This window comes from Meles meles, chromosome 17 (genome assembly GCF_922984935.1).
Source record: "Meles meles chromosome 17, mMelMel3.1 paternal haplotype, whole genome shotgun sequence".
NCBI lineage: Eukaryota > Metazoa > Chordata > Mammalia > Carnivora > Mustelidae > Meles > Meles meles.
The window spans coordinates 45636371-45663290 of NC_060082.1; the positions used below are offsets into that span (position 1 = coordinate 45636371).

General features: G+C 36.0%; 2 protein-coding genes across 8 annotated transcripts in view; one reads left to right on the top strand and one right to left on the bottom strand.

Annotated features, from left to right (window-relative positions):
• Nucleotides 1–26920, top strand: part of RALGPS2 (Ral GEF with PH domain and SH3 binding motif 2) — a 164385-nt gene that overhangs the window by 97276 nt on the left and 40189 nt on the right. The gene's annotated exons all lie outside the window — the stretch shown is intronic.
• On the bottom strand, nucleotides 1169–25155 carry ANGPTL1 (angiopoietin like 1). The gene is made up of 5 exons (XM_045982378.1): nucleotides 24801–25155; nucleotides 18418–19263; nucleotides 5278–5471; nucleotides 3623–3893; nucleotides 1169–1862 (listed from the first exon to the last, which is right to left on the bottom strand). The coding sequence occupies exons 1-5, from the start codon at nucleotides 24808–24810 to the stop codon at nucleotides 1675–1677; spliced, it is 1509 nt and encodes a 502-aa protein (XP_045838334.1). The 5' UTR covers nucleotides 24811–25155; the 3' UTR covers nucleotides 1169–1674.

Below are 26920 nucleotides of genomic sequence, written 5' to 3' on the forward strand. Positions count from 1 at the left end.
TCTTTTTTTAATATTTTTTAAAATTTATTTATTAGAGAGAGAGCACAAGCAGAGAGGAGGGGCAGAGAGAAAGGGGAGAAGCAGGCTCATTGATGAGCAGGGAACCCAATTTGGTTCTCTGTGCCAGGATCCTGGGATCATGTCCTAAGCTGAAGGCAGACGCTTAACTGACCGAGTCATCTGGGGGCCCCATCGCAGAAATCTTACAACAGATTTTTTGTTTTTGTTCTGGGGGTGATAGGAGGGACTTCAAAACCATTTGAAGATGACTGTTAGGTAAAACAAAGAATAAAAATACTATAAGGTTTTGATGTTCTCTTACCTTCTTTCATCAGAATTTTAATTTTAACATGTGACAGAAAAAATACCGGTCATGTTGGTGGGCTTGAGTTGTTTAAATGTCATCTTCAGTTCTGATTGGGTTTTCTTTTTGCTTGAACAAAAGTGGTGAGATTTCTCTAAATTTTTAGTTCACAAATGAAATAAAGAAAGGTCATCTGTAAGCAATGAACATGTTTCTGGAAGGAAATTATTCCAGAAGATCAGTAATAAAATTGTTAGATCCAGAGGTGAATAAATCACACACACACACACCCCCACCCACCCACCCACCCACACACACACACCCCCACACCCACACCACCCACCCACCCACCATAAAATGGAATTAGCGAATTGGACTAGCCAAACCCCTGTGGATTCTCTGAAGCTATTCAGTCTCAGTATTGGGAAAATATCTAACAGTTCCTTGAAATTGTATTAGTCCCACCCATCAGTATGCAGTAATGGCTTGTAAAGCTCTCCAAGCTTTCTGACTTTCGAGTAGCAGATTTGGGGGTGTGAGCAAGAAAATTAATAAGCTTATAGTTATAATTCAGATCTGAAAACCTTTAGCTTATTAAATTTTTGTAATACCAGTATTTTGCTGATACAACAACACAAATGCATTTCAGGAGATTTTGATATTCAACAAATCATATGAAGATGATACGAAAAAAATCATTTGTCTATTTCTATTTTTGTAAATTGACTATTTAAATATTGCATACATTATTTTTGTTTTAAAATACCTATTTTAATACTGTGGGTCACTTAATTCTTTTGGGAAATTGGCATATAATATGTTGTCAAGAATTCAGATATAATCATTTCATGTGAAAGGCACAAATTCGGTTTGAAATAACTTTTATTCAATGCAAAATGTATTTTCTTTTGGCAAAACTAGAGTTTTCTCTAATTTCCTGTCTGTAATTTTATAAATAAAATGTATTACTTGGCTTGAAATCTTAAAATTACTTTTCTATTGGAAGTTAGAGCAATCTCATAAAGTTTTTAAATAAATTGTTCTTGAACATGTATTCAGTTTTGATTTAAAATAAAGCTAAGATTTGTTATACATTGTGGCAAATATTTACATTTTATAAAACAAGCTTTACCTGTATTTAGTCAGTATAGTTTTTAAAACAGGATTATGGGTACAAATAACCTTCTGCAGTATATTGAGGAAAGATGAAATTACATTCATAAGTCCCCCTTTATAGTTACGATAACATTCATTTTTAAAACTGTATCTGTAGCAATGAATTGTGCAAAACAATATACATGTAACATTTACATTTTTAGGAACTGAAAAATACAGAGTTCTGTGTCGTTTAAGTTGGAGACTGTCTCTCTTCAGTCAATAGGCTTGATCATCATCTGAACTGCTCTCAAGGAGTATGACCCGCCTCGATATTCAGCCCAAAAAATTCCATCTTGGTACTTGCTTCTGTAATGGCCTCCTCTGTACCATACTCCATTTAGGTTAGAATGCGCACAGGCATTGTACCACCATCCTCCTTTATGAAAATGGGCACAGTTTCCTTTGAGGAAAAAAATAGAGATATCAAAGTAAAGGTTTCTTCTATGTGCAGTACTCTGCAAACCATCAAAAACTTAAGCTACCTTTGGGACTATTTGAGTTTTTCTTACTTATTTCAGTTACCTTTTATCTTTGTGGTTTTGTTTCTTTATTCATTCTGTTACTGCTCCTGAAGTATCAGCTACTTGAAATATCACTTGAATTGCCTTCATCTTGCCCTTTGCTTGTTTACTACATGCTTTTTTTTAACTAAGTGATTTAATTTTTGGGTAGCAGGGTAAATAAAACACAAGTAGCGTTTGTGAAAGAGAAAGGGAGAAGGGAGAGTTTGGGAAGGAAAGATACAGAGTTGCTAAAAGTAAATTTGGGAAAATTCAATTATTAAAATAGCACAAAACAATATAAAAGAGAATAACCCTACCAGTGGTCAGATGTGTTTCTGTAAATATGGTGTATACTTTGGTTACATCTCTCCCTTTTTTCCTCTTTTGCCATTGTAAAATAGGTTAACATAGAGACCTACATGTTTCTGGCCAAGATACAGCTGAAAAGTAGATCAGTTTGCAGGAGGGATATCTCTTTATCGGGGCCACAAATCTGGGTTGAAAAGGCAAAAGCCTAGGTGGCTCAGTCGGTTAAGCATCTGCCTTGGGGTCAGGTCATGATCCCAGAGTTCTGGGATCAAGTTCCACATCCTGCTTCTTGCACAGTGGGGAGCTTGCTTCTCCCTGTCCCTCTGCCTGCTGCTCCCCCTGCTTGTGCACACTCTCTCTGTGACAAATCTTTTTTTTTTAAAGGAAAAAGTATATGAAAATTAATGTTAAGAGCTTTTTTTTTTTAAAGATTTTATCTGTGTGTTTGTTTGTTTGTTTATTTATTTATTTGAAACTCCGCTTGCATGAACAGGAGGGGAAGAGCTGCAGAGGGGGAAGCAGGCTCTCTGCCGAGCAGGGAGCCCACGACCCTGAGATCATGACCTGAGCCAAAGGCAGATATGAGCCACCCAGATGCTATAGCGTTAAGTGTTAAGTCTGGATTGCCTAACTGATTTTAAAGAGAATATTAATTTCCCCACTGAGTAAAGCTTTTTTGCTGTTCTACCACATGTTGCAGTCGTACTATTCCCTTCCATGTAGATACTAAGAAATGCCTTTATCAAAGCCATATCCCCAAATGGCTGGCCTCCTTCACTCCCTTCAGGTCTTTATTCAGATGTTACCTTCTCAAGGTAACCTTTCTTGGCCACTCTGTATAAGATAGCACCCATTTTACCCGCTGCTGCTCATCACTCAGTGTTCCCTCACTGGTTTTATTTTTATTAGGGTACTTGTCACCACCTGACAAATCATTTTGTCTCCTGGAGAATAAGCTCTAGAAGGGCAGGAACTTTTTTCATTGCTGTATCCTTAGCACCTGCAACAGTGCCTGGCATGTAGTAGGTGTTTAGTTAGTAGTAGTTATGGATTTCAGGCATTGTTTTGTTTCCAGGTGAATTGAGTTTTTGCTGTTTTCCCCCAAACCCCCATCCCAACCCCTGGTTGGAATGATAGAACTTTGCTTTTCATAGAGTTCATTCACACTTTGGGCTTGCCTTATAGAAGAGATACTAACCTTTTGGCAACTTGTGTAACCTGTGATTGAGTCCAAAATTACCTTTCTGGAAAGATTCTTAGTACCATATACTTTAATAGCAGGGTTCTCTGTAATGCATATAGAAGTTGGTCATTCTACAAAGAATACACATCAGTTTTTCTTACTCACCTGCATACATATCTTTATCTCTGTCCAGTGTGGTGAACTGTTTACCATTATGCCACATCATGGAGTCCCCTGCATTTCCCTGGTAAGTTCCCAGACGCAGTCTAAAGAATTCACTTTCAGGTTCTAGGCGAAAGCTGCTATATTCTGCATAGACTTTTTTGTCACTCCAGTCTTCTAATTCAATCAACAACTTATAATTATCTTGATTGCTAAGCATATAGATATTTTCCAGTCCAAGCCAATATTCTCCATCAATGTTTCCAAACCCTTTCTGTTAATAAACAAACAGCGTGAGGACATAAATAAGTATAGAGACAGTAAACTTCTTTACAGATAAGTTTTAAACCTTTGATAAATATTTGCCATTTAAGTGGTTAGGTTACCTGATTTTTACAAGCCCCACCTAGTCATTTTGTTTTGTTTTGCTCTCCTTACTTTGTCTATTCATTTGAACAGCTAGCTTCAAACTTTATAGGTAAGAAAAAGGCAGAAGAGAATGAAAGTTATTCCTAGCTACTAAAAACATCAACTAATAAGCTACCCAGATCTCTGAAAAGGATTCCTAATCTCTCTCATACACAAAGAGCCAAAATTTTCTTTCTTAAGAGTATGTCTGTAACTGTCCTCCTCCACCCTGATAGTCAAACAAAAAGGATATTTAACATCTTATGATCACTCAGTAAAAATGATAGTATTCTGTTGTTAAAGCACATTGTCTTCTTTAGCTCTGTTATAATTAAATATCAGAAGATACAGCAGTAATCTTCAGAGTTCCACCTTGGAAAAGTTGTCGACTCTTTTTTTAAAAAATAAATCAAGGAACTCTTCTGTTTCCATAAGCGTTCACCACAGTAGGTAAACAGCACAGCCTAAGGCTCAGTAAACATCATCTTAACACTACCTGTGTTCTCAAGAAGATTGTGTTGCAGGACTTTTTTTCGCCTAGTTACTTGCTTAGAAATAACGTCTAACATGGATGTATTAATGTCTCAGTTTTAACTGCCAGTAAAATGTCACCTAAAAGTGAGTAATCACATGACTTACGTAATTCTGAATGAAGAATTGACCATGTAGAAAATGTAATCTCACCCATCTGCCGTCCTTGAACTGGAGGGTGTATACCACTCCTACAGTTAGCATGTAAACGTCAAAATTATTAACAAGGACTGGTGCTTACTTTTCCAAAATGACTGCTGCACGGCTCTGGTCCCGTTTGACAGTCAGCGGTACATTACTTCCCAGCAGCACCAGCCTCTGGGGTTAGCAGTTTACAACATGAGGGGACAGTTATCAGAGGTAATCAATCCTAGAGAAATGGTCATTTTTTGAAGTTCTGTAGTTCATATTACTTAAATACAGTTGCTGATCATAACATGGTCATAAACAAAAAAGCAGTTGTCTTTTTAGAAAATGGAATCAGCAGTAGTCTTTGCTAAGAATTAAATATATGTATAAATCATCCAGACTGAAAACGGGCAGTTTAAAGGATAACTTCAGATTCTCTTTTACCTTTTCATTTTGACTTTAAAATTGGAGAGTAGATAATGAAAAATAAGTGGATAGTTGTTTTTAAACTGTATTATTTATTTGCACAGAATGGCTACTTCTGTAAGAGCTGCTGTGTTCGACTTTCTGGATCGGAATCACTGATTTACCTTATAATTTTCCCAATTTCTGAAGAAGTTGACAGAGCCGTCTGTTCTTTTCTGAATAACAGTCCAACCCCCAGGATCCAGACTGTTCTCACACCATAACTGTATTGGTCCATTGCTGTTTCCAGGTTTAATCATATAAATCCCACTGACTGAATGTCCAGCTTCTTTTGCATGCTGACAGTCTTTGAATGGTCCTATAATGAAAATGTCATTGATTACCGAGAAACTTAATAGGAACAGAGCCATATTGAGATAGTTTTTAATCAAAAGTCTTCCCTTTATAGCTTTCTTTATAAAGATACCACTTTTTGTCCGTTATATACACAACACATAAAAGTTTAAGAAACCAAATAAAAGAATTACCCCAGTCCCACCATATGGAAGATTAACTTGTTTCGTTTTCCACTGTTCTTGTGAGTGTTTGTCCATAGAAAAACATTTTTATATTGTCATCATTCTGACACACAGAAAGTTGGATTCTGTCTTTTAACAGAAATTGCGGTGGGACTGCAGTCATTTTGACACTTCTAGTAGCTGTAATATAAATTTTTAACATTGATACATCATTGTTTATTCCTTTGTCATTGGATATTGAGGTTTCATCTGATTTTTGCTATTATAAAAGTATACAAAGTGTCATCTTACTGTCTTCATTTTTTTCAAATAATTACTTATAAAAATGCTCTGGGATTGATCTACTGGATCAAGAGGGTGTGAACACTTTTACAGCTCTTCATAGTGCCTGGTTTACAGTTTCCAGAATTTGATTTCTATGAAACACACTAGTCCCTTGAGGTACTGAGTGAAAACGGCCAACCATGGTCAAATAAGTTTTATTATTGCTAAGTATTATATTACCCTTTTGGAAACCCACAGTGTGCATGCACATATGAAAGATGAAGAAGCCCTGAAATAAACCAGAGTTCCCCAAACTTAAAGAATCTGTTAACTTTTTTCCCTCATTCAACAGTCCATAAGAATACACTTCAGGAATGTTGGCAAAATGCCTTTCTTTCTAAAGAGTTGTATCAATTTATATGACGAACAGTAATTTTCTTATTTAGTCTACACAGTGACCCTGTGATCGTTTACAGATGAGCTGTAGATGCAACAGTTAACTCGCCTGAGGTCCTGTATCTTAGAAGGTAATAAGCCCTAGACGTAAACCCATTTCCTTCTAATCCCAGAGTCCATGCTCTGAACTGCTGGCTGCATTTGCTCTTGTGTTATTTTGTAGTTTTATGGGTTCCCTCCCAATTTTTAATACATGAGTAAGTTCTTCATATCTTTTAAAATGGTAAAACATTTTGTGAAATGTTTTGTAGAGGAGCTGACTCTTGAGCTTGTGATTTCCACATTTTTTGGATCTAAAGAAAGATTGCTTCTAAGTTTTACTGAACAGTCTTTAGTGGCACCATTCTTCAGTATTTTGATCAGTTGTTTTTTTATAAGCATGTAAAAGTATTAAGTGATTCAGAAATAAGAATTACCCCACAGATCTTTTAGAACAACACAAAAAAAGTATAGAAAACTCAGTTGTCAAACTTTATATTTTACTAGAAATATTTAAATTTTGACGTGTAATTTTTTTAAAAATTATGTGAAAATAGAGTTTAGTCAAGTAAAGCTCATACAAGAAAATCCTCACTATAATGCTAATAGGATTGTTGAAATTTTAAGAAATGTGTTATCTGTACTGTGCCAATATATACAGGATCCATTTGGGACTAATTGGGGAAAGATTCATCTCATTAAATAAATAATTACACAATTGCATCATTAGAAGGGGTTCTTAGAGACTGAACTCTTGCCTCTAGATTGCTCCTTGAGGATGGTGACTATTTTCATTTTTCTTCTGACTGCACATTATCAGCATTTTAACTATTGGCGGGTAATCAGTAACTTTTTTTCAATTGAAATTCAGTTAATTAACATATAATATATTATTTGTTTCAGGGGTACAGGTCTGTGATTCATCAGTCTTACACAACACCCAGCACTCACAACACATACCCTCCCCAATGTCTGTCACCCAGTCACTGCCTCATGGCCTCCCCATCCCCCTCCGCCCACCCCTCCCCTCCAGCAACCCTCAGTTGGCTTCCTCTCATGGTCTGTCTCCTTCTCTGGTTTCATCTTCTCTCATTTTTTCCTCTCTTCCCTCTGATCCTTTGCCTTGTTTCTTAAATTCCACGTTATCAGTGAGATCATAAGATAATTGTCTTTCTCTGATTGACTCATTTCACTTAGCATTAATCCCTGTAGTTCATCCACGTCATTGCAAATGGCAAGATTGCATTTTTTCTGTCAGTCATTTTTTAAGTAATTGAATTAATTAACTTGCCTTCACATTTTAAAGATTTTACTTATTTATTTGACAGAAAGATCACAAGTAGGCAGAGAGGCAGGCAGAGAAAGAGAGGGAAGCACACTTCCTGCTGAGCAGAGAGCCCGATGGGGGTCTCGATCCCAACACCCTGAGATCATGACCTAGGCCAAAGGCAGAGGCTTAACCCACTGAGCCACCCAGGGGTCCCGCCTTCCATTTTAAATACAGGAAAATTGAAAACCACAGACAAAATCAAGTAAAACCCACTGAGCCACCCAGGGGTCCCGCCTTCACATTTTAAATACAGGAAAATTGAAAACCACAGACAGAATCAAGTAATGATCTATTTCTCTAGCCCACATTTTAATGTTTTATCGAGATTTCTGTTTCAGAGTTTTTATGATACAGTGACTAAACACTACATAATACTAGTAAAAATTTTGAGAAACTACCTGTAAAGACTTAATGCTGTCTTTCTTGGGTTACGTTTATTTTAGGTATGGAATTTTTTAGTTCTAGAGTTTAAGTTTGTTTTTGTTTTTGTTTTTAAGTAGGCTTCATGCCCAGCATGGAGCCCAATGCAGGGCTTGAATTCACAACCCTGAGATCTGAAATTGAGTTGGGTGCTTAACTGACTCAGCCACCCAGGCACCCCTCAATATGATTTTTTTTAATAGTTTTTAATTTCTCTTCTGCAATTTCCAAGCTTTCATTCATTACAAACATATCCTTTAAGCTATAATAACTACTTCAAAAATTCTTGTTCCTTCTGTTCCTAGCTTTCTAAGCGTTTTATCATGATGGGCTTTGGATTTTGTCAAAAGCTTTTTATTTATCTACTGAGACAACAGGGTTTTCTTTTTTTGTTTGTTAATAGGTAAATTCTGTTGATTATTGATGTTAATTAAACCAACCTTGTATTTATGGGATAACCTTGACTTGGTCATAGTGTATTATTATTTTTAAAGGTTACCAGATTGCTAAAATTTTGTTGAGAATTTATGCTTCTGTATTCATGAAGATACAGGTTAGCCTGTGAAAGCTTATAAATAGGTTCTTAAGCTAGGGAAGACTATGATAAAAGTAACATTTTTGAGCTTATCAGAATGGCCATAAGTTAGATCATACTCCATTAAAATTCAGTGTGAATTACTTTTATATTATCTACCTTATCAGGTACTGAATCTAAATTACAAAGTATTCAGAACTTTTTACACAATACTTTACAGAGTAGTCATCATCATTAACTGTTAGTAGCCTTCTTTTGTCCTTTGTTGCTATCCCTAACGCACAGCAGTAACTTCTTTAAATTTATATAATACATATAAATATACATATTTATTATATAAACTATATTATATAATATATAGTTTATATAAATATAAACTTTAAATTTATTAAATTTAATATGGCTAATCAAAGATGAATGTATAGTCATGCCTATTGTAGAAAATAGTGTATTCCTGAAAACCCTCATGTTCTATAAAATATTGCACCAAAATTAACAGCTGATGTTAGCTGTTAATACTCCCAATGAGCCAGTATGACCTCTTTGTTTTACTGATATTCTCCTTCTTTTTTACCAGTCATATATGAGCTACTAAACATTACAGAAACATACATTGTAGTCAGATAAGAGAAGGATAGAAAGGTTGTAGTTCGGATAGGATGAAATGTATAGAACTTTAATTTTATATGTGGGAGTGAAATAGAAGGAAAAATAAAGTCTAATTTCCGGGTCCATTCTTAGATTACTTTGTGTAATGCATGGTAATATATTCATTTGTTTACACATACAACTGTCCATGGCAACGATTATATCTTGTGGTTGCCTTTCCACAGGTGAGGCCCACTTAGAAACTCAAATATTTATTGAACTCAGTGATTCCTGGAGCCACCGTGGTTTCCAGAATTTCCTCAGTTGTGCATTTTTTTCCAGATGCATCTATCTGCATCAACAATAGGCTAGAAAATTTTAGGCTCTGGTGGTATAGAAACAACCATAGAGTCAAGTGGGAAGTTGGGGAAATGGCAAGTAAAGAGAGAACTCCTTAACAATATGATAGGGACTTTGATGGAGTTCTGTAGGGCACATGGGACACTGGCCAGAAATAACTAACCCAGATTAACAGAGATCAGAGTCTACCTATATGTGAGCAGAATCTTGAAGATTGAAGAGGAGTTAGGCCTGTGGTAAGGTTAAGGAATCTGATCACGGCCACACATGAGTCACCAGAGCTGAGGGATGGAATCCAAAGAGAGCTTGATGTTACAGAGGAGTTAAAAGTCTAGTACGTCTGAAATGTAAATGGCTACGGGGGATACTTGGAGCCCTTGAGGTTGGCTGTAGAGTTGAAATTGATTCTTCAGTGTAGCCACACTTTTTCTAAGTTGTCACTTCCGGAATAGCCAAGGATATCTGAGGAACGTTGCTCTTATTTTAAACTCTGTTGTAGTTAATGCACACATGTAGTCTTGTTGGAATCCACATAAATATCTCTCATTTCAGAAACTTGTTTATTCTCACAAATATCACCTTTATGTTGTTTATTTTATGAATGTCATTCTTCTAAATATTTGCTCTGCACTCATTTAATTATAGTTTTGACAATTTACGTTTTATATTTAAGGATATATTCAGCAGTTGGACTTTCATTAGGTTATTTGAATAGGTTAAAATACTTAGAAACATCAAGCTTTTGAGTGTTGACAAAGTATTTGTAAAATAGTATTTGTTTCTTCTCTGCTATTTAAAAGGCCCTTGGATAGTTAACCAAATTGGAGAGTTTGGGGTTTCCTAAATCCGCTTTCGTTTGATAAGACTTTATTTTATACAAATTTAAAATGATCTTTAGGGGCTCCTGGGTGGCTCAGGGGGTTAAAGCCTCTGCCTTTAGCTCCGGTCATGATCTCAGGGTCCTGGGATCGAGCCCCACATCGGGCTCTCTGCTTAGCAGGAGGCCTGCTTCCCCCTCTCTCTCTGCCTACTTGTGATTTCTTTCTCTTGCTCTCTGTCAAATAGATAAATAAATAAAATCTTTGAGGGAAAGAAAAACCCTTTTCCAGAACATGTGGATAAAATTAGTAGTACTTTCAGCTACTTTTTCTCCTCAGTAAAGATAGTAATCAGAATTTAGTATTTATTTGTATTCATTTTTATAAATCATTAACCTGTCTTAGCCAGTGTGTATTGTTGATCTTAACAGAAATATTTTTTCATTACTATTTGAATAAGTAAAGAATACTTACTTTCTGCCTAGAGTTAGAATATGACATTCTCATATTAAATGTTTCTTCTTTCTCTACCATAAAAATCATTGCCTAATAGGAATTCTTAAATGATTAGTAGAAAAGTAACAGCTTTGTTTTTGAGAGGTCAGATTTAACTTGCAGGTTTGCATATTATTAGGAATAAATTAATTGACATGCTTCAGGAATTTGTTCATAGTGGTACACCATACAGTATAGACTGGAAGTACCTTTCTTTTAAAATAGGAGTTTTATTAACCTTTTCCTTGCATTGAGTGATCTTGAAATAGTCTTCATCTTTGTTGACACACAATTGGACTCTTCTTAAGGCAGGAAACTAGAATTCTGTACATTGAATTTGAAGGACCAGTGTCTCTCTTCCTCAGTTTATCTGATGATTAAAAGTTTGTATTGGACTAACAAACTCCAGTTAATAGATCTGATTCATAGAAAGAAAAATACTGAACAGTCATGCTACATTATTTCCCAAGGTGTATTTCTCATTAAGAACCCTTATTTTTAAGTCAAGCAGAGAAAGTCAGTTATCATATGGTTTCACTTACTTGTGGATCATAAGGAATAACATGAAGGACATTAGGAGAAGGAAAGGAAAAGTGAATTGGGGTAAATCGGAAGGGGAGATGAAGTATGAGAGACTGTGGACTCTGAGAAACTGAGGTTTTGGAGGGGCAAGGGGTGGGAGGTTGGGTGAGCCTGGTGGTGGGTATTAAGGAGGGCATGTATTGCATGGAGCACTGGGTGTGGGTGCATAAACAGTGAATCTTGGAACACTGAAAAAATTTAAAATGAAATAAAGATGTTTAAAAAGGGGAACCATATTTTGCCCAGAACAATGGGTTAGTTAACAAAATTTTTTCATACTTGGAATTTACCTTTACTGGGAACCATCTTTAACATTCCTGGTTTTTTTTCTGCAAAAAAAAAGGGTTTAATTGCTTAAGTTAAAAGGTAAATCCTTCCCTTTCTAAAGTTGTTGAATTCCTCATTTATTTTCTTAACTTTGTTCCATTCCTGTGCTCTTTGTGATAGGAGAAACAGGACAAAAAAGATAATCAGTTTAGAGCTTTCAAAGAATTGGTCAGCAAGTACAATCTTCCTGAGAGGTAAACTTTTTAATTGGGTTGTGAGCGAAGTATAAGATAAATATATTTGACAGCATTTCAGAATGGGAAGTTTGAGGCAAATACTTTCTGAAGCAATAATAGATTCTTCCATAATGTGGATTACTATGTTTATTAATCTCTAAGTTTCAAATGCAGTTTGCAACCCAAGCATATATTTTTTAATTACAAGAGTTTATCAATTGTTTCTCGTAACTGTAACAAGAGTCATATTCCAATGGTCCCTTTGTCTAAACAGTCTTTAGTTTTTCCTTTTTAAGTGTTAATATATGAGTATTCCACTGAAATCACTTGCATCTTTAAAATATACCAATAAGAAGCATTATACATATTTGAAAATTAGCTTATCCACTGAAAAGCATATGAAGTTTCTAATGACTGCTTTTAAAGCTTACCTATTCTGTCCCCATACATGGCAAAGCAAGGCACATATAGGGAAGGGCACAGAAAAGTGGAATAATTAATGATGGTCAGACCATACACAAGCATGTTTATATGCATCACCTCATTTAATCACAACAGTCTTCTTAAAAAAGTCTTGCCAAAATCCAGATTTCCTGATACTCAGATCTGTGCCCTAACACAGTGTGCAGGAACTTTCTCAAGTCCATCTTCCTACAAGCGATAAACTTATTTTTATAAATATACCATTTGTAAAAGAGTAATGTGTTTTGTTTTGTTTTTTATAAAAGACTAACCCAAAATGTAGCCACTGAATAATATTAACAGTTAACAATTTTACTGATGGCAATTTGCCAAGTGTGTAGTTAAATTCTCAAATATTTTATTTTTAAGCTGGAGGGAGAGTAACATTTCTGGAGATAATTATTTTTAATCTAACAAAAGTATTGCATTATTTGCTTTAAGTTCATTTATTTAGTTTGTTTTGTTTTAGAAGATTTTATTTATTTGTCAGAGAGAGCGAGCACTGAAGGGGGAGTGGCAGGCAAAGCAGGCAGAGGGAGAAGCAGGTTCCCACTGCAGGACTCGATCCCAGGAGTATGGGATCATGACCTGAGCTGGAGGCAGACACTTAACCGACTGAGTCACCCAGGCACCCCTTGCTTTGAAATTCACTGTAAGTTTTTTTGAGGTGCATTTTTCTTATAACCATTTTAAAAGAAAAATATAAAATTGTCATTAAAACACCTTTTTAGAAAAATGATGGTAAGATATAACAAAGTTTACCAACTTATCATTTTTAAATGTACAGTTCAGTGGCATTAATACCTTCTCTTTGTTGCACAACCAATCTCCACTAGTCTTTTCATCTTGCAGAATTGAAACCCTGTGTCCATTAAACAACTTTCCATTCACCAGCCGCCATTCTACTTTCTGTCTGTATGAATTTGACTTCCCTAGGTATGTTGTATTAGTGGAATCATACAGTATTTGACTTTCTGTGACTGGCTGAAGCAGTAAACTATTACTAAACTGTAATAACAGTTTAATACTTTTAATACTTGTAATAATAGTTTAATACTTAAACTGTATTTTAAATAATACATACACATTATACATTTAGAGACTTTAGACTTCTAGACCATGTTCCCACACAGAGAGTACAGTAATACAAATTTCTCGGTGCCAGAGCGTCTGTAAGTACATGCGGACCATTCATCTTTGTCCCTTTTGTGCAAGTACCCAAACAGCTCAGACATATTTTCCAGTCTGATTAGAATAATATGCACACAGATTTTTGCACATTATATATAAAGAAAAGAAAAGGGCAAGTCTGTTTATTATTGTTAATAGTAATTTATATTTGATAGGAATCATAGAATATTAGAACTAAAATGTGATGTTACAGTTGTCCAGTCCATCCAACTCATTATACACATGAGAGAACAGATCCAGACAGGCAAAGTCTGTTATTAACCCAAAGGTTAATAACAGAGGAAACAGGTTTTCTTAATTCTATGCACTTTCTCTTTTATGTTTGCTAGTGTTCTAATGACCATTCTTACAGTGTAGCTCATTATGTCCTTGAATATCAAAGACCAATATTTATAGAACAAAATAAGTGAAAAGTTAATGTCAACAAGTAAATAGTGAATACCAAGTTATATCTTCCCTTAATTTTTACATTAAGGATTGGTAAATAGGAATATAAACACCATTGTTTTATTAAAACAAAAGTCTGTTTAATGGGACTTTCGATATGCTGAATCCCTAACATGGGATTTAATTCTGAAATACAGGATTATTCCTGCACTATAACTCAATGTATAATAAAATCTAGAACTGATAGAGCTCATTTTGTATAAGCCTTTTAAAATGTATCAGTGTATGAATATGTGAATAATAATTTCTCTGAGAACTGATGATACCATCCACTTAAGATTAAAAACCCACAGAAAATACTCCATGGTGGTCATCTCCATGCCTACCTAATTGTACATTCCATCAGTTAAAAAAAAAATCCACAAACTCAATTATGTTTATTTATGTTATATGAATAAACTACTTTGCTGAGAAGTATACATTAAAAGCTTAAACAAAACACATACTTTTCTTTTTTTAAAGATTTTTATTTATTTATTTGACACACACGGAGAGAGATCACAAGTAGGCAGAGAGGCAGGCAGAGGGGGGCGGGGAAGCAGGCTCCCTGCTGAGCAGAGAGCCCAATTCGGGGCTCGATCCCAGGACCCTGAGATCACGACCTGAGCCAAAGGCAGAGGCACCCACTGAGCCACCCAGGCACCCCAAAACAAATACTTTTTAAAAGATTGTTTAAAATACATATTTTTTTCTTTCTATACCCAGTGGATCATTTTGTATACATCTTTCCTTTGAAAATCAAAGGGTATGAGGTAATAGTGATCATCATTTACCTAACAATGGTATCGTAGCCTGTTGTTACTGACAGAACAGTATAAATTGAAGGATACAGTACAGTAGAATGTACTAAAATACTTTCATGAAGGTCTGTGGAATGACAACTTTACAAAGCTCTATGAAAAATGTAGTAACAAGTTAAACCAACATTTATTTAGCATCTGCAAATGAGATAGAATATCCATCTACTAGGAAGGAGCTTACATTATAGTTGGAAGGCATTTTACTTAAATTGTGTGTATTTGAATGCTGTAAATACATGTGAAGATATGATAATTCAAGAGGGAATAGAAGGAATGTTGTGTGTGTGTGTGTGTGTGTGTGTATTTTTAAGATACTTATTTATTTATTTGTCAGAGACATAGCGGCACAAGCAGGCAGAATGGCAGGCAGAGGCTGAGAGAGAAGCAGGCTCCCCCCTGAGCAAGGAGCCCGATGCAAGACTTGATCCCAGGACTCTGGGATCAAGACTTGATCCCAGGACTCTGGGATCATGATCTGAGCCGAAGGCAGTGGCTTAACCGACTGAGCCACCCAGGCATCCCTGTTGTATATATTTTATGTTCCAGAGAAAAGAGACATTCATGGAGAGGAACAATCACTTTAAGCCTGAGGAAGTCAACAAGGGCTTCAAGGAGGAATTGCTACTTTTATTTTATTTTATTTTACTTCACTTTACTGTATCTTATGCCTGAGCCTTGTGATCTGATAGGCAGAAAGCATGGTAAATATTTCAAAGACAATGAATTGATTCATTTTATTGAAGCAGATGGTTTTTGTGAAGGAAATTAGTAGAAGGAAAGCTAAAGAAGTTTCATTTGAGGAGGATATTGTTTTTACCCAGGCTAAGCAAAATGCACATTTTCTGTCTGTAATGGGGAACTGCTGAGCAGAAGTGTGATGTGATCAAAGTGGTAGTTTAAGAAGATAGATCTGTTGGCAATATAGAATATATTCTGGTGAAGACAGAAAATGGAGCTAGACTAGTCAACAAACTATTATACCATTCCTAATAAGAGTTAACATTTTGAGTGCCAGGCCCTATTCTGAGCACTCCTCAAGTGTTAAATTCTGGAGGTGAGTACAATTATTATCCTCTTTTTTTATAGATGAGGAAACTGGGGCACAGAGCAGTTGCCCGCCCACCCCACCCCACCCCATCCCAGTGTTACACAGCTGTAATAATCCAGAAGTCTCCATCTTCCAGGTGCTGCTGTAAATAACTTGGATCTTGGAATTATGGCTCTGAATAGAAATGAGGGACAAGGGGCACCAGGGTGGCTCCCTTAGTTAAGCGTCTGCCTTAAGCTCAGGTCATGATCCCAGGGTGCTGCTCAGCAGAGTCTGCTTCTCCCTTTCCCTCTCCCTCTGCCGTCCCACCCCACCCGATGTCCATGCGCACGCGCCTGCTCTCTCTCAAATAAATAAAATCTTAAAAATAAATAAATAATTGGGGGACAAGTCCATGAAAGAAAAGCAGCATGGATAGAACTCTGCTGACTACACGTGTGGGGCAGGAGGGAAGTGACAGGGATGAGCCAAGCAAATTCAGAAATACGGAGCAGCATGAATCACAGTAGAGAAATCAAAATCAAATGACCTGTCAATCTTAGTAACAGAGATTTATCCTAAGGGTATAACCACAGAGAAAGAAAAAGCAAAGTTGTCTTTTAAAATTATAAGAATAGTGATTACCATGTTAACAAGAGGGGGGAAAAAGAAAGACTTGAAGATTATTACGGAAGGGTTAACTTTCATTTCTGTTTGGATAATCAGTGAAGCTTTTTGAAAAGCTTATTACTATTTTCTAGATTTTCTTCAATAAATATGTATTACCTCTATAATAATTACTTCTAAAAGGAGAATGCTAGGCTGGGAAAAGGATTATTTTAAGCTTCAGTTATTCATTCACTGATTCCTCAGATATCTATTGTAGTGCTTGAAATACGCTGAGCGCAATGTGCCAAAACTTGATCCTGGCTAGATGTTTGAGACCGTTCACTCTTCCAGAAGCTTTCAGTCTAGCAGGAAACACACATGCAAACAACCCTAGTGTAATGAACTACCCTGTTCAAGGCATAGTTAGCAGTTTGGGGAAAGAGCCATCGAGATATGTTTGTTTGAATCTGGGAATGTGTAACGTTCAAGATACTATTTTACTTAAGACTTGAAAGCTGCCTGGTTGACAGATAAGCTGGAAGAAGGCATTTCAGGAGAGGAAGCAGCACCGTGTGCAGTGATGGTAGAGCATCCAGATGCAAACATTCAGCACCGGTTAGAATCAGGAGGGAGAGCTCTAAGCAGGACGCATTTGAACAGTGGTGATACTTGGAGCCTTGAAGGTGTGTGAGGCCTGTAAAATAGGGAATCTTGAGGCAAACTTCTTAGGCTGTAGGAGAGGAAGAAGATGCAAATGAAGGACCTAGGGAGGTAGGAAGAGTCAATATTACGATGTGGATGCCCGAGAAAGCAGGGATGTGGTCCATGGTTCCACAGCTGCAGAGAGGTGCTCATGCTGTGTGTATTTCCAGTCTGTGTGTTGCTTTTCGAGGTCTAAAATTGTTCCATAGTCTGCGTGCAGTTTCATGTGCTGCCATTTCAGTAAGTGAATGAACTATGATTTGTTTTTTAGTTTTGGGCCTTTGGGCCTTTGGCCCACTCTGAGGAAACAAATCAATTTGTAAAGATTCAGGAGAATGCTTTATGAGAAAATGGATGTGGGGGTAAAATATTTAGAAAGTTAGCAGTGAGTGTACTAAACTGAAACAAAGGTAAAGTGTTCATCTTTGTATTCTGGGCACTTAGATCAGTGATCAACAAGGAAGGAAAGGGAGGAAGGAAGGGAAGGAATTATGAAATAGACGTATGGATATTAAGATAAATTCTAGGGTTTTTTATTATCATAGTGAAAACTTACTTATACATATGTGGGTATAAGATACAAGTTGTAGTTTATTTAGTCTTGGAAATTGGAAGGGATACCTTTTCCTCTTAGGACTGAGGTCAAGAAGGCATGGATGTTGTGCAGATGTTTTTAAGATACGCGAGAAGAAGGAACCTAGGACTAGGTAGACTTCATCTCACTACAGCAATAGATGATGTGTGTCTGAGAGTGGAGGTAAGGAGGAGGTATAATTACAGGCTTAAGGAAAGTGAAATCAAATTTTTAAATGTTCCTTTTGGGGAGGAGGAGAATGAGAAGAGCAGCAAGAGGTAAACAAAAGGATTGTTGAGCAACAAGAGGACCCAGCTGGAGGCTGATGGGATGGTTGTAGAGGTTAGAAGTGGATTGTGGACTCATTCCTGTCTTAATGCTAGTAACTTAGATTGTAACTTAGATTGTAAGAATTTGGTTGGAAGGTAATAACTTTCCTCACAGAATACTCTGTTTTTAGGAACTCTTGGACTCAGAGCTGAGAGATGTATTTAAGTTCAATTCTTGATTAATAGAAAACAAAAATGTTCATGTATAATTACATCACCAAGATGAAGAATAAAGACTTATTATGTGCATTGTTTCATAAGCCATAAAACGTATTAACCTCATACTTCCATTTTTAACAGTAAGAGGTAACTTACCTTCATTGATGAAAGTTACTGGTGGTATCTTGAAGGGACTTTTGGTGGGAGAAGTTCCCAGATCAGGTGGTGGCATTAAGTCTCTGGGATAACCTGGATCCCTCTGTATCTCGTTACCCCCCAGCAGTCCGGGAGTGTATTGATGACTGTTAGGGATATGCTGTGGCACTACCTGAACAAGAGGAGGAGACACATGGGGGTCTTGTCGGGAAAATATGTTCAAGCACTGTTCTTCCAACGCAGTGATCATCACAGACTGGTTATTGACGAGATCAGTCAAGGAAGCATATTTCACCTCTAGTTCCCTGTACCTTGTTGCCATCTTCAGCATTTCTGTAGTGACATTGAGGATTTTATTTTCCAGCTGGGAAAGTTCAAGTGAATTATCCCTCTTACGGATAATCTCATGTAGTAGTTGCATATAGAGCTGAGTAACACGTGAGTTCATGTTACGGCTTTCTTTCCTCAGCAGCTTTACCTCATTGACAATGTTTCCATCTACATCCACCACCAACTGCAGGACGTCTATCTCCCGCTTCTGCCTAGAGAGCACGTCCTTCAGGTTTTCAAGGTCCATCCTGGTGATCATGTCTTTAATGGTACTTGAATCTTGCCCTTTGGTATTAACACAAATTGGCCCTGTAATTTTTTGTTCAGGTACCAGGAATGTGTATGCACATTTCTTTACTTCCTCTTTACCATCTGTGGCACGAGGGTATCTCCTCTGGGATGTTTTTTTTATTTTGAACTCTCCTCCTCCGCAGTGTCCAGTGCCCGTTAGTAGGAAGAATAGCACACTTAGGGTCCAGAAAAAAGCCTTCATTTTGAAATGAGGTTGTATGAAGTCTTTTAAAAAACAAACCAATGAAAACATAAATAAGTAAATAAAGTAGAATAATAAACATGAGCAAAACCCAGGATGTGTCATCTTGCAGTCAAGATGATATTGTTACTAGCTGGTTGTATTATATTGGGGTTAAGAGTAATTGTTTATATTTGAGGTGGTCCATTAAAAAAATAAACAAAAACTAATAAAACCAGTGTGCTCCAACAGAATTCTCAGCCGTGTGTGGATTACATTGCGTGCACTTCCTAATTTATCAAAAATTGTTAAATATACTATTTCTTTTTTGAATTCAAAATGTGTTACTAGAAAACTGCATTAAAGTTCATGCCTTTTCTTAAGTAAAAAAATAAACCGATGAAGGGGAAAAGTAAAAATCAATTTTAACCTATTTTTAAAGTCAATTATATTTAAAAAATAAGGGGAAAACTGGGTATCTATTGGTGTTACTAAACTGGGCCAGAATTAATGTTATTAATTTGTTAAATTCAACACCACAGTGCGTTTGCATTTGCCTAAAACTTAGGTTTCAGAGAATAGCTCTCCAACTACCACCTCACAATAATGCTTTTTATTCCTCAGTTCAGTGCCCACTGTGTGCAGAGGCATAGGGTTAGTGTTCTTGGGTGCTTTGAGACCCTAATAAGACACTTTTCTTACCTTTGGAAAGTTTACTTATTGTCTGAAGGCCCTGAAAATGATACACAATGCTTGTAAGGCATTGATTAAAACATTCTTTCCTGACTAGTATTAAATATATTTATTTATATCTTTTTTCATATATTTATTTTAGATTGTATTTATTTATTTGAGAGAAAAGAGAATACAAGCAGGGGGGGAGGCAGAAGGAGCAGCAGTCTCCCCACTGAGCAGGGAGCCCGATGTGGGGCTTGATCTCAGGACACTGGGATCATGACTTGAGTCGAAGGCAGATGTTTAACTGACTGAGCCACCTAGGTGCCCCTCTTTCCTAACCAGTATTAAAGTTAATAGCAGGTGACTTTATTAGTTATTATTTTATATTTATGTGGTTTTAGTTAAATCGGCCCTCTATAATAAGTATCTTTTTTATCTGTCAAAGAGACATATTTTAGACATATCTCAGACCAGAAAGTTTCGGCATTATGTTTTTTGTTTTTGTAGCCTGTCCTTTTGGGATTAGTGACAAGTTTAAGAACGAGAGAATGTTTACAGTCATTATTGTGGGTAATTGTGTTTTCTGAACTATAATCATATAAATGCTGTAAGCTTACATATGATTTAGCAGGGTCATTCTTTTTTTTTTTTTTAAGCAGTTTAATTCTTATAACAGAGAGTCTACTGAACTGTATTTTATTAAAATTTCAGGACTCTCTGTAGTTGAGTATGATTGTTAGAGTTGGAAGGTGCCTTCAAGAACCTCTTTGCACCCGTGTACATTTTGAAAGCCTGGACCACGCAAATCGGTAGCATTAGAACCGGGTCAAGGATTCAGGTTGCCCAGCTCCTCGTTTCAACATTGCTAGCAGTGGCATGCATTGCTGGCGTGTGTGCTTGGAGTGTTTCATTTTTGCTGTAACAGAGAAACACTTGTCCCTCATAGTACAGTTTCTGTAGAAACACCAGTACTCGCTCTTAAGAACCGAAGCTGCTTACTGTTTCACGAGTTACCTCCCTCGGGAGTGGTAGCAGTAAGTAGAGTGGCTGAGACGTGCCGCTTCCCTCAGCCGCACAAGCAGGCTGCTGGAGCACATGCCCACCGTCCCCCCTCATAAACTGGGTGCCTAACTGCTGTTTCTGAAGGATGGCAGTGGAAACACTAAGGCAGAAATCTTCTGTCCCACTTTCCACCCAAGTTCTTGTTTTTTTGATTTGAGAAGTCAGGTCACAAGTTGTTTATGCCTACAATTAATAATACCAATGCAGTAATAACAGTATTTCATACTTCTTGGGTTTTTTCCTTGTTTTAAACCCTTTTGTATGTATTAAGTAAATTACTTATAACTCCAGCCCTTTGAGTAGATTATTACAGTCCTCATCTTCAGTGAAGGACTGGCATCCAGAAATTAAGGACCTTACCTGGAGTGTCACACAGCTTCTGAGAGACGGAGCCAGAATCTGAACCTAGGCAAAAGACTCCAGAGTTGATGTTTCTCTTTTTCATTAACCACTACCACATATGGTGACATATTCTGTCCTATTTTCTATCACCAAGAGCATAACAATCTCTTAATGCTTGTTAACTATTTGCATTTACAACAACACTGTGAAATAAATGTATTCTCCTTTTACAAAGAAATAAAGTCCCAGAGAAACCAGAATTAGCACTCACATTGGATTCAGTTCCTCTCGTAACTTTTCCGGACCTGTGAACTTTATCATAGTCATGCTGTAACTAGAGAGGAGCCTTAACTTTGTGCTTCTTGTTTTTCAGTCTTTTTCTGGTTTGTAGGTCTTTACATGGACCCATTACTTATTTATGAAAAGGTATTTGTGAATCGTTTTTGTTAAGATGTTTGCATCGTTTTTCAATCCCACACTTTCTGCTGTCATTCCTTCCCCCCGTATGTATAATTACTACTTGATAGCTACAGAACTAACTTGTGATTAGGAACCCTCCCCCAAAAATGAAGGTTCTTACAATCCATGAAATATGGACTCCAACTGCTTTCATAAAGATGACTGCTCCTTTTTAAACCATGTCTCCTTTGGTGTTTTCAAATAAATGGTGTTTTCAAAGTGGAGTGATAATGAAAATACAGCAGAGTGGATGGAGTGTAGAAAATCATTTGTCTCTCACTGACATAACCAAGATAAGAGGAATGAGCACAATAGTATTCCATATTTGTATCAGAGGCCGTCTGCTGCTTGGTGATGAAAGTGCACTTGGATGAGTACTTTTAGTTTTTTGTTTTTATATTTTTGCCTCTGATGTCAAGAGAAAATTTAGACCTTAAAGTCTTCTATTTTATAATAAAAGGACTTTTATTGTACTAGAGTTACCAATAAAAGATTTTTCGTTATTTTGCAGATTCGTGGGATTTAGATGTGGTTTATTTTTAAAACTGGGACAGTAAAATGTACAGTATTTCTCCTACATAGTTAACTTACTAGTCCTCAGATTCACTCATTTCACTTTAATAATAGAATGGAAATTCTTAGACTATAAACTTATTTTATTTAAATAATCTATGAAATAAGCTACCAAAACAAGGGAAATTCAGAAGCTGTCGTGTAACTTCAAAACAAGTAGACTTCCATGAGCAGTATTCTGATTGGAACAGCTTGTATTCCTACCAGACACAGATTTGTATGGGACAACTAAGAACATGTAATCCAAGACTGTTATTGTGACCTTACGTCAGTGTTGTCGTGAAAGAACAAAGATGAGAAATTAAAATAGCAGTAGCTTCCCTTTGTTGTGGTCTGCCTTGGCTCTTCATGGGCTCCTGCACTATTAAATCGTAAGATAAATCATCGTGTACCAAAAGAGAATCTGACCTAAGTATTTAAAGGAGGCAGCTAAACATTTGTTCTTAAATAAATATAATTCCTTTGACCTTATACAAGTAGTGACTTCGTTGTCACCTAAAGAAGAATAAGGAGACACATTTCTGAAGTAGTAGACTAGCTACGTCATGAGTAAGAACTGGTTTAAAAATACTTTTACTGTTACATTTTCTGAAAACATTCTCTTATTTAATATTTTCCCACCACATTCTGTTTTAAAAGTGTAAGTTCTATAAATCTGTGTTACCTCATAAAACCTTTCTGTATATGTTAAAACTTTCCTAGGTCCCAAGAGAATGTTATAAATTAGTTACAGTATACTTGGGTTTAAATCAATGCCTTTGCTTGGTTGTTTTTAGAAAAAAAAAGGAGGGGGGGGAGTCCATGCTTTGAGTTAATTTTCTTGGTATTATTTCTCTTCATAGTTGTTACACTGCCAGCTAGTAGAAGAAATAAAAATCAGGATTTACTTCCTTTCAAAGATGGCAAATGCATAGAGGCATTTAACTGGCTGTGTCACGCACTAAAAACAGTGTGAGGCAATGAACCTAAATTTATGAAGCATTGAAGATGCTTTAGATACTTCTAGATTGTGAATTATGTTCTGGGAAAAGACTTGAGAACAGTCTCATCCCCTGGAGATATTAAAGAAAGGGATAGTAGTTATCTTTGTGTTTGGGGTTTCAGATTCTATGCTTGCCTTAGGCGTCAGTAAGAACTGAAGTTTAATGAGGTTCTGCACTTTTCATAGGAAACAGCAACAGAAAAGAGAGAGATGGCAGTATTGCTTGGACATTTTATCAGTTTCTTTTAAAATATGTTCAACAGAGATCCTCCCAGGATTTAGAGTATGAATCTTTAAGGAAAAGACATGAAAGTAAAGTTGGAAAAAATCTGAGTTTTACAGTTATTTGCTTATTGAAGTTTCTTACCATTTAATGTCTTTAGTTTTAGAAAAACAGAGGATCCCCCGATCATAAAAAAAATACTTAAGTGTCTTTGGTGTTTAAAGCAAACTAGTGATTTTGCTAACTAGTAATTTTATTTTTAACAGTTATCATAATATGATTAAAGTAGAATATTGAAAGAAAGTAGAATATTGAAAGAAACCTCTTGCTTGGTTACCGAAATTATGTCTATCTAAAATATATATATTTTTGGTCTTTTGATCATGTAATTAAGTAATTGTACTTAAAACAGTTTAAGTAATTCTATCTTCTGGGTTCTTATTTTCTACAGTTATTGCTGACTACTTACTTAATACTTAAGTCCCATTTTCTTTTTTTCCGTAATTCTAATCTGCAAAGTTTTAGGTGTTTTTTTTTAATGTATCAGTAACTTTGCTTTCTTAAGTAATTCTAGGAATAGCAGTTTTAATTTCTGTTACCCAAGTCAAATAACTGTTATATGTAAACCTGAAAAGTTATTTAAAATTCTAGAGTTTTTGCAAGAAACACCATAGACTTAGTTTAAATCTTTACAAAAATTTCTGCTTGATATTTGGTTATACTATAATTGAGGGATTGTTGCAAAGCCTTTCAGTTAATTTTATATCTTTTTAGCTGTGTTTTGTAGCTATACTTTAAGATAAGATCTCCAACAGTATACATGATCTGCTAGCACACACACACTGGAATTGCGGAGAGAGACTAATGTTTACAGCTCTTTTCTTTTGTTTGTATCCCTTTGTTTTTAAATCACCGTGTTATAAACTTTATACGTTGAATCTGTTACTTGTTAAAATTTGTTTCTGGTGTCACTAAAGCACTTGTTTTCTGAAACCTAACATGTATGTAGCAATGTATAAGCATATATACCAAATATTACTAAATTGAACCTCAAAACATGCATTAATCATCACAAAGTACATAATGATCAGTTTTTTAACATAAAGGTGCAAAAAAAAAAAAAAAACCCAGCCCTTTTTCAACTAAAATAAATTGTTAGTATATTTTTAAATTCTTTGTTTAATAAAAGATTTCGAAATTTCTACAGATGTAAAATTTTGAACATACACAGAATGTCAAAGAAAAAATAAATATTAAAATACCTTTATGCATCTGTTGATAAAGCAGACCCAGAAACTTGCTGCTCTTTTTCTTGCTTTTAAAAATCAGTGTAGAAGTTTGTTCCTCTGTGACTTTAATGGCAATTGCATTTTTGCTTTGGACCGTCAAATCCAAGCTATAATAAGGAACTTCTTTTTCTTCTTAAAACACTATAATCAATTGAACTTGACAAGCCACCTATGTAATTTTAAGTAGTATAGTGGAAGTTCTGGTCTGTGGGCTGTCTTTAATCCGGCAGAGAAAGCATTGTGGCTTTGCTCTGTCTGCCACATGGAGAAGTGCAGTAACCAGCCGCAGCTGACCCAGATCGTACATACAGCACCCTCGAATAGTGATTCCCTCTCTTTCTCAGTAAACTCAAGTTCAGCCCACATACTACGTCACTAAAAATTGCTGGAGACTAAGGGGGAAAATCTCCTCCTTAGGATTTCCTCTCTGTAGCCTTAAATAGGGGTGGGGGTGGGGGGATCAGCAGGAGGTTGAATAGCTCTGAACAAGGAGAGACTGTGTGCAGGTTGAAGGAAGGGCACCATCTGGAAACAAACTATCATAGTTCAGCGGGCAATTATAAAACAAACATTTTAGTCTGCTGGCCAGAGATCTTTTAACTTGAGTACTGAAAAAATAGTACTCAACTTCTCAGAAATAGTAAAAGGCTGATAAGTTTGGTTTTTTGTTACAAAGAACAAGAGTTAGACTTTGTCGCCGGGCAGCCACCTAAATAATGTAATACTCTTTATATTGTAGAGAATTTTTAAACACTTTACTAAGTTGCCATTTCAGAAGGTTTTAAACATAGACAAATCTTGATGTTGTTGTGATATATCTGTGTAATGTCTCTTAATAAAACTGTTCATACATACAATTACTAAATATAAATGAAAGTCTGTATGTGAAATTCATTAATGTAATACGTCGAAAATTCTGATGTTATATAATGTCACTTCCTGCTATTCTAAAAACATGACCCCTCTTGTCTGAATAAGGTTATTCTTAGTAGTTGATGTTTTGAGATTTAAAAGCAAACATAACTCTGGCCTGAAAAAAGAGAGTTCTGACTCCCTGCTGGTTCTGTGGATTTAGAAAAGTCTAGAGAGAGAATTAGTAACTGTTCAGTACTAACTGTGCTATTATATTTCATTAAACCCAGAAGTGTTGATTAAGTAGCTCAGTAGCTAATGAAACAAAAATTGGGGCATCTTAACTGATTTGGTACTTCAGTACTAAGTAGTAGAACAGGGTTTGAATCTAATTCCAAAGCATTGTGCCATACTGTCTCTCCTTGGATTCTATAATTACTGATTGCTGCTTCTAGGTAAAATTTTGCAGGGCTTCTAATTTTTATATATACCATGTGCTTTCCTCTCCTTGCTGTCTTAGCTTGAGCTGTTTTTTCTTTCTGTCGAACCACATTGTTTATTTAAGTCAGCCCAGTTTCTCTTTCACAGAATTTGTTTCTTTAAATTCTGTGACATATATAGGTATACCGGGGTTACAAACTCAAGGTGTACAAAGACAAATGCTCACAAGAATGAGGCAAGTAATATAAATAAGTGAAATAAACCAGAAGTAAAGTAACAAAGGAAAATGAGTTAGGACAAACCGGCATCCTTGAGGTTAATACGGTGGGATCTGCATTCTTCTCAGCTGTGCCTCATTATTGCCAGATCTTCCCATTTTTTAAGAAGAGATAATCACTTAGATATTTCCTGGTTTTAAAAACATTGGGACAGATAGAATGCCAGCTTTTAGGCTCTGATGTATGTTACATAATGTATTACTTGATGATTCAATATTACTTGATCCTCTTGTATTCACTAATAACCTAATATGGGAGAAAATGCAAGATGGTAAGTTTCTCCTGAACTGTTCTACTTTAGAGTAGTTTTGAACTTTCTAACTTTAACAATTAGTAATATCTCTAACCAAGGTAAGAAGTTGGGATGTCATGTGTTTTGAGACAAATAATGATTAGTTTGGCATGTTAAATTGAAAATTAAAGATTTCAGTTCTAAAAAGAGATTTGAAAAGTCATTGGCAATTAGGTGATGGTTGAGGCTACAGAAGTAAAATAATCCAGGAAAGGAACATGCAGAGTGAG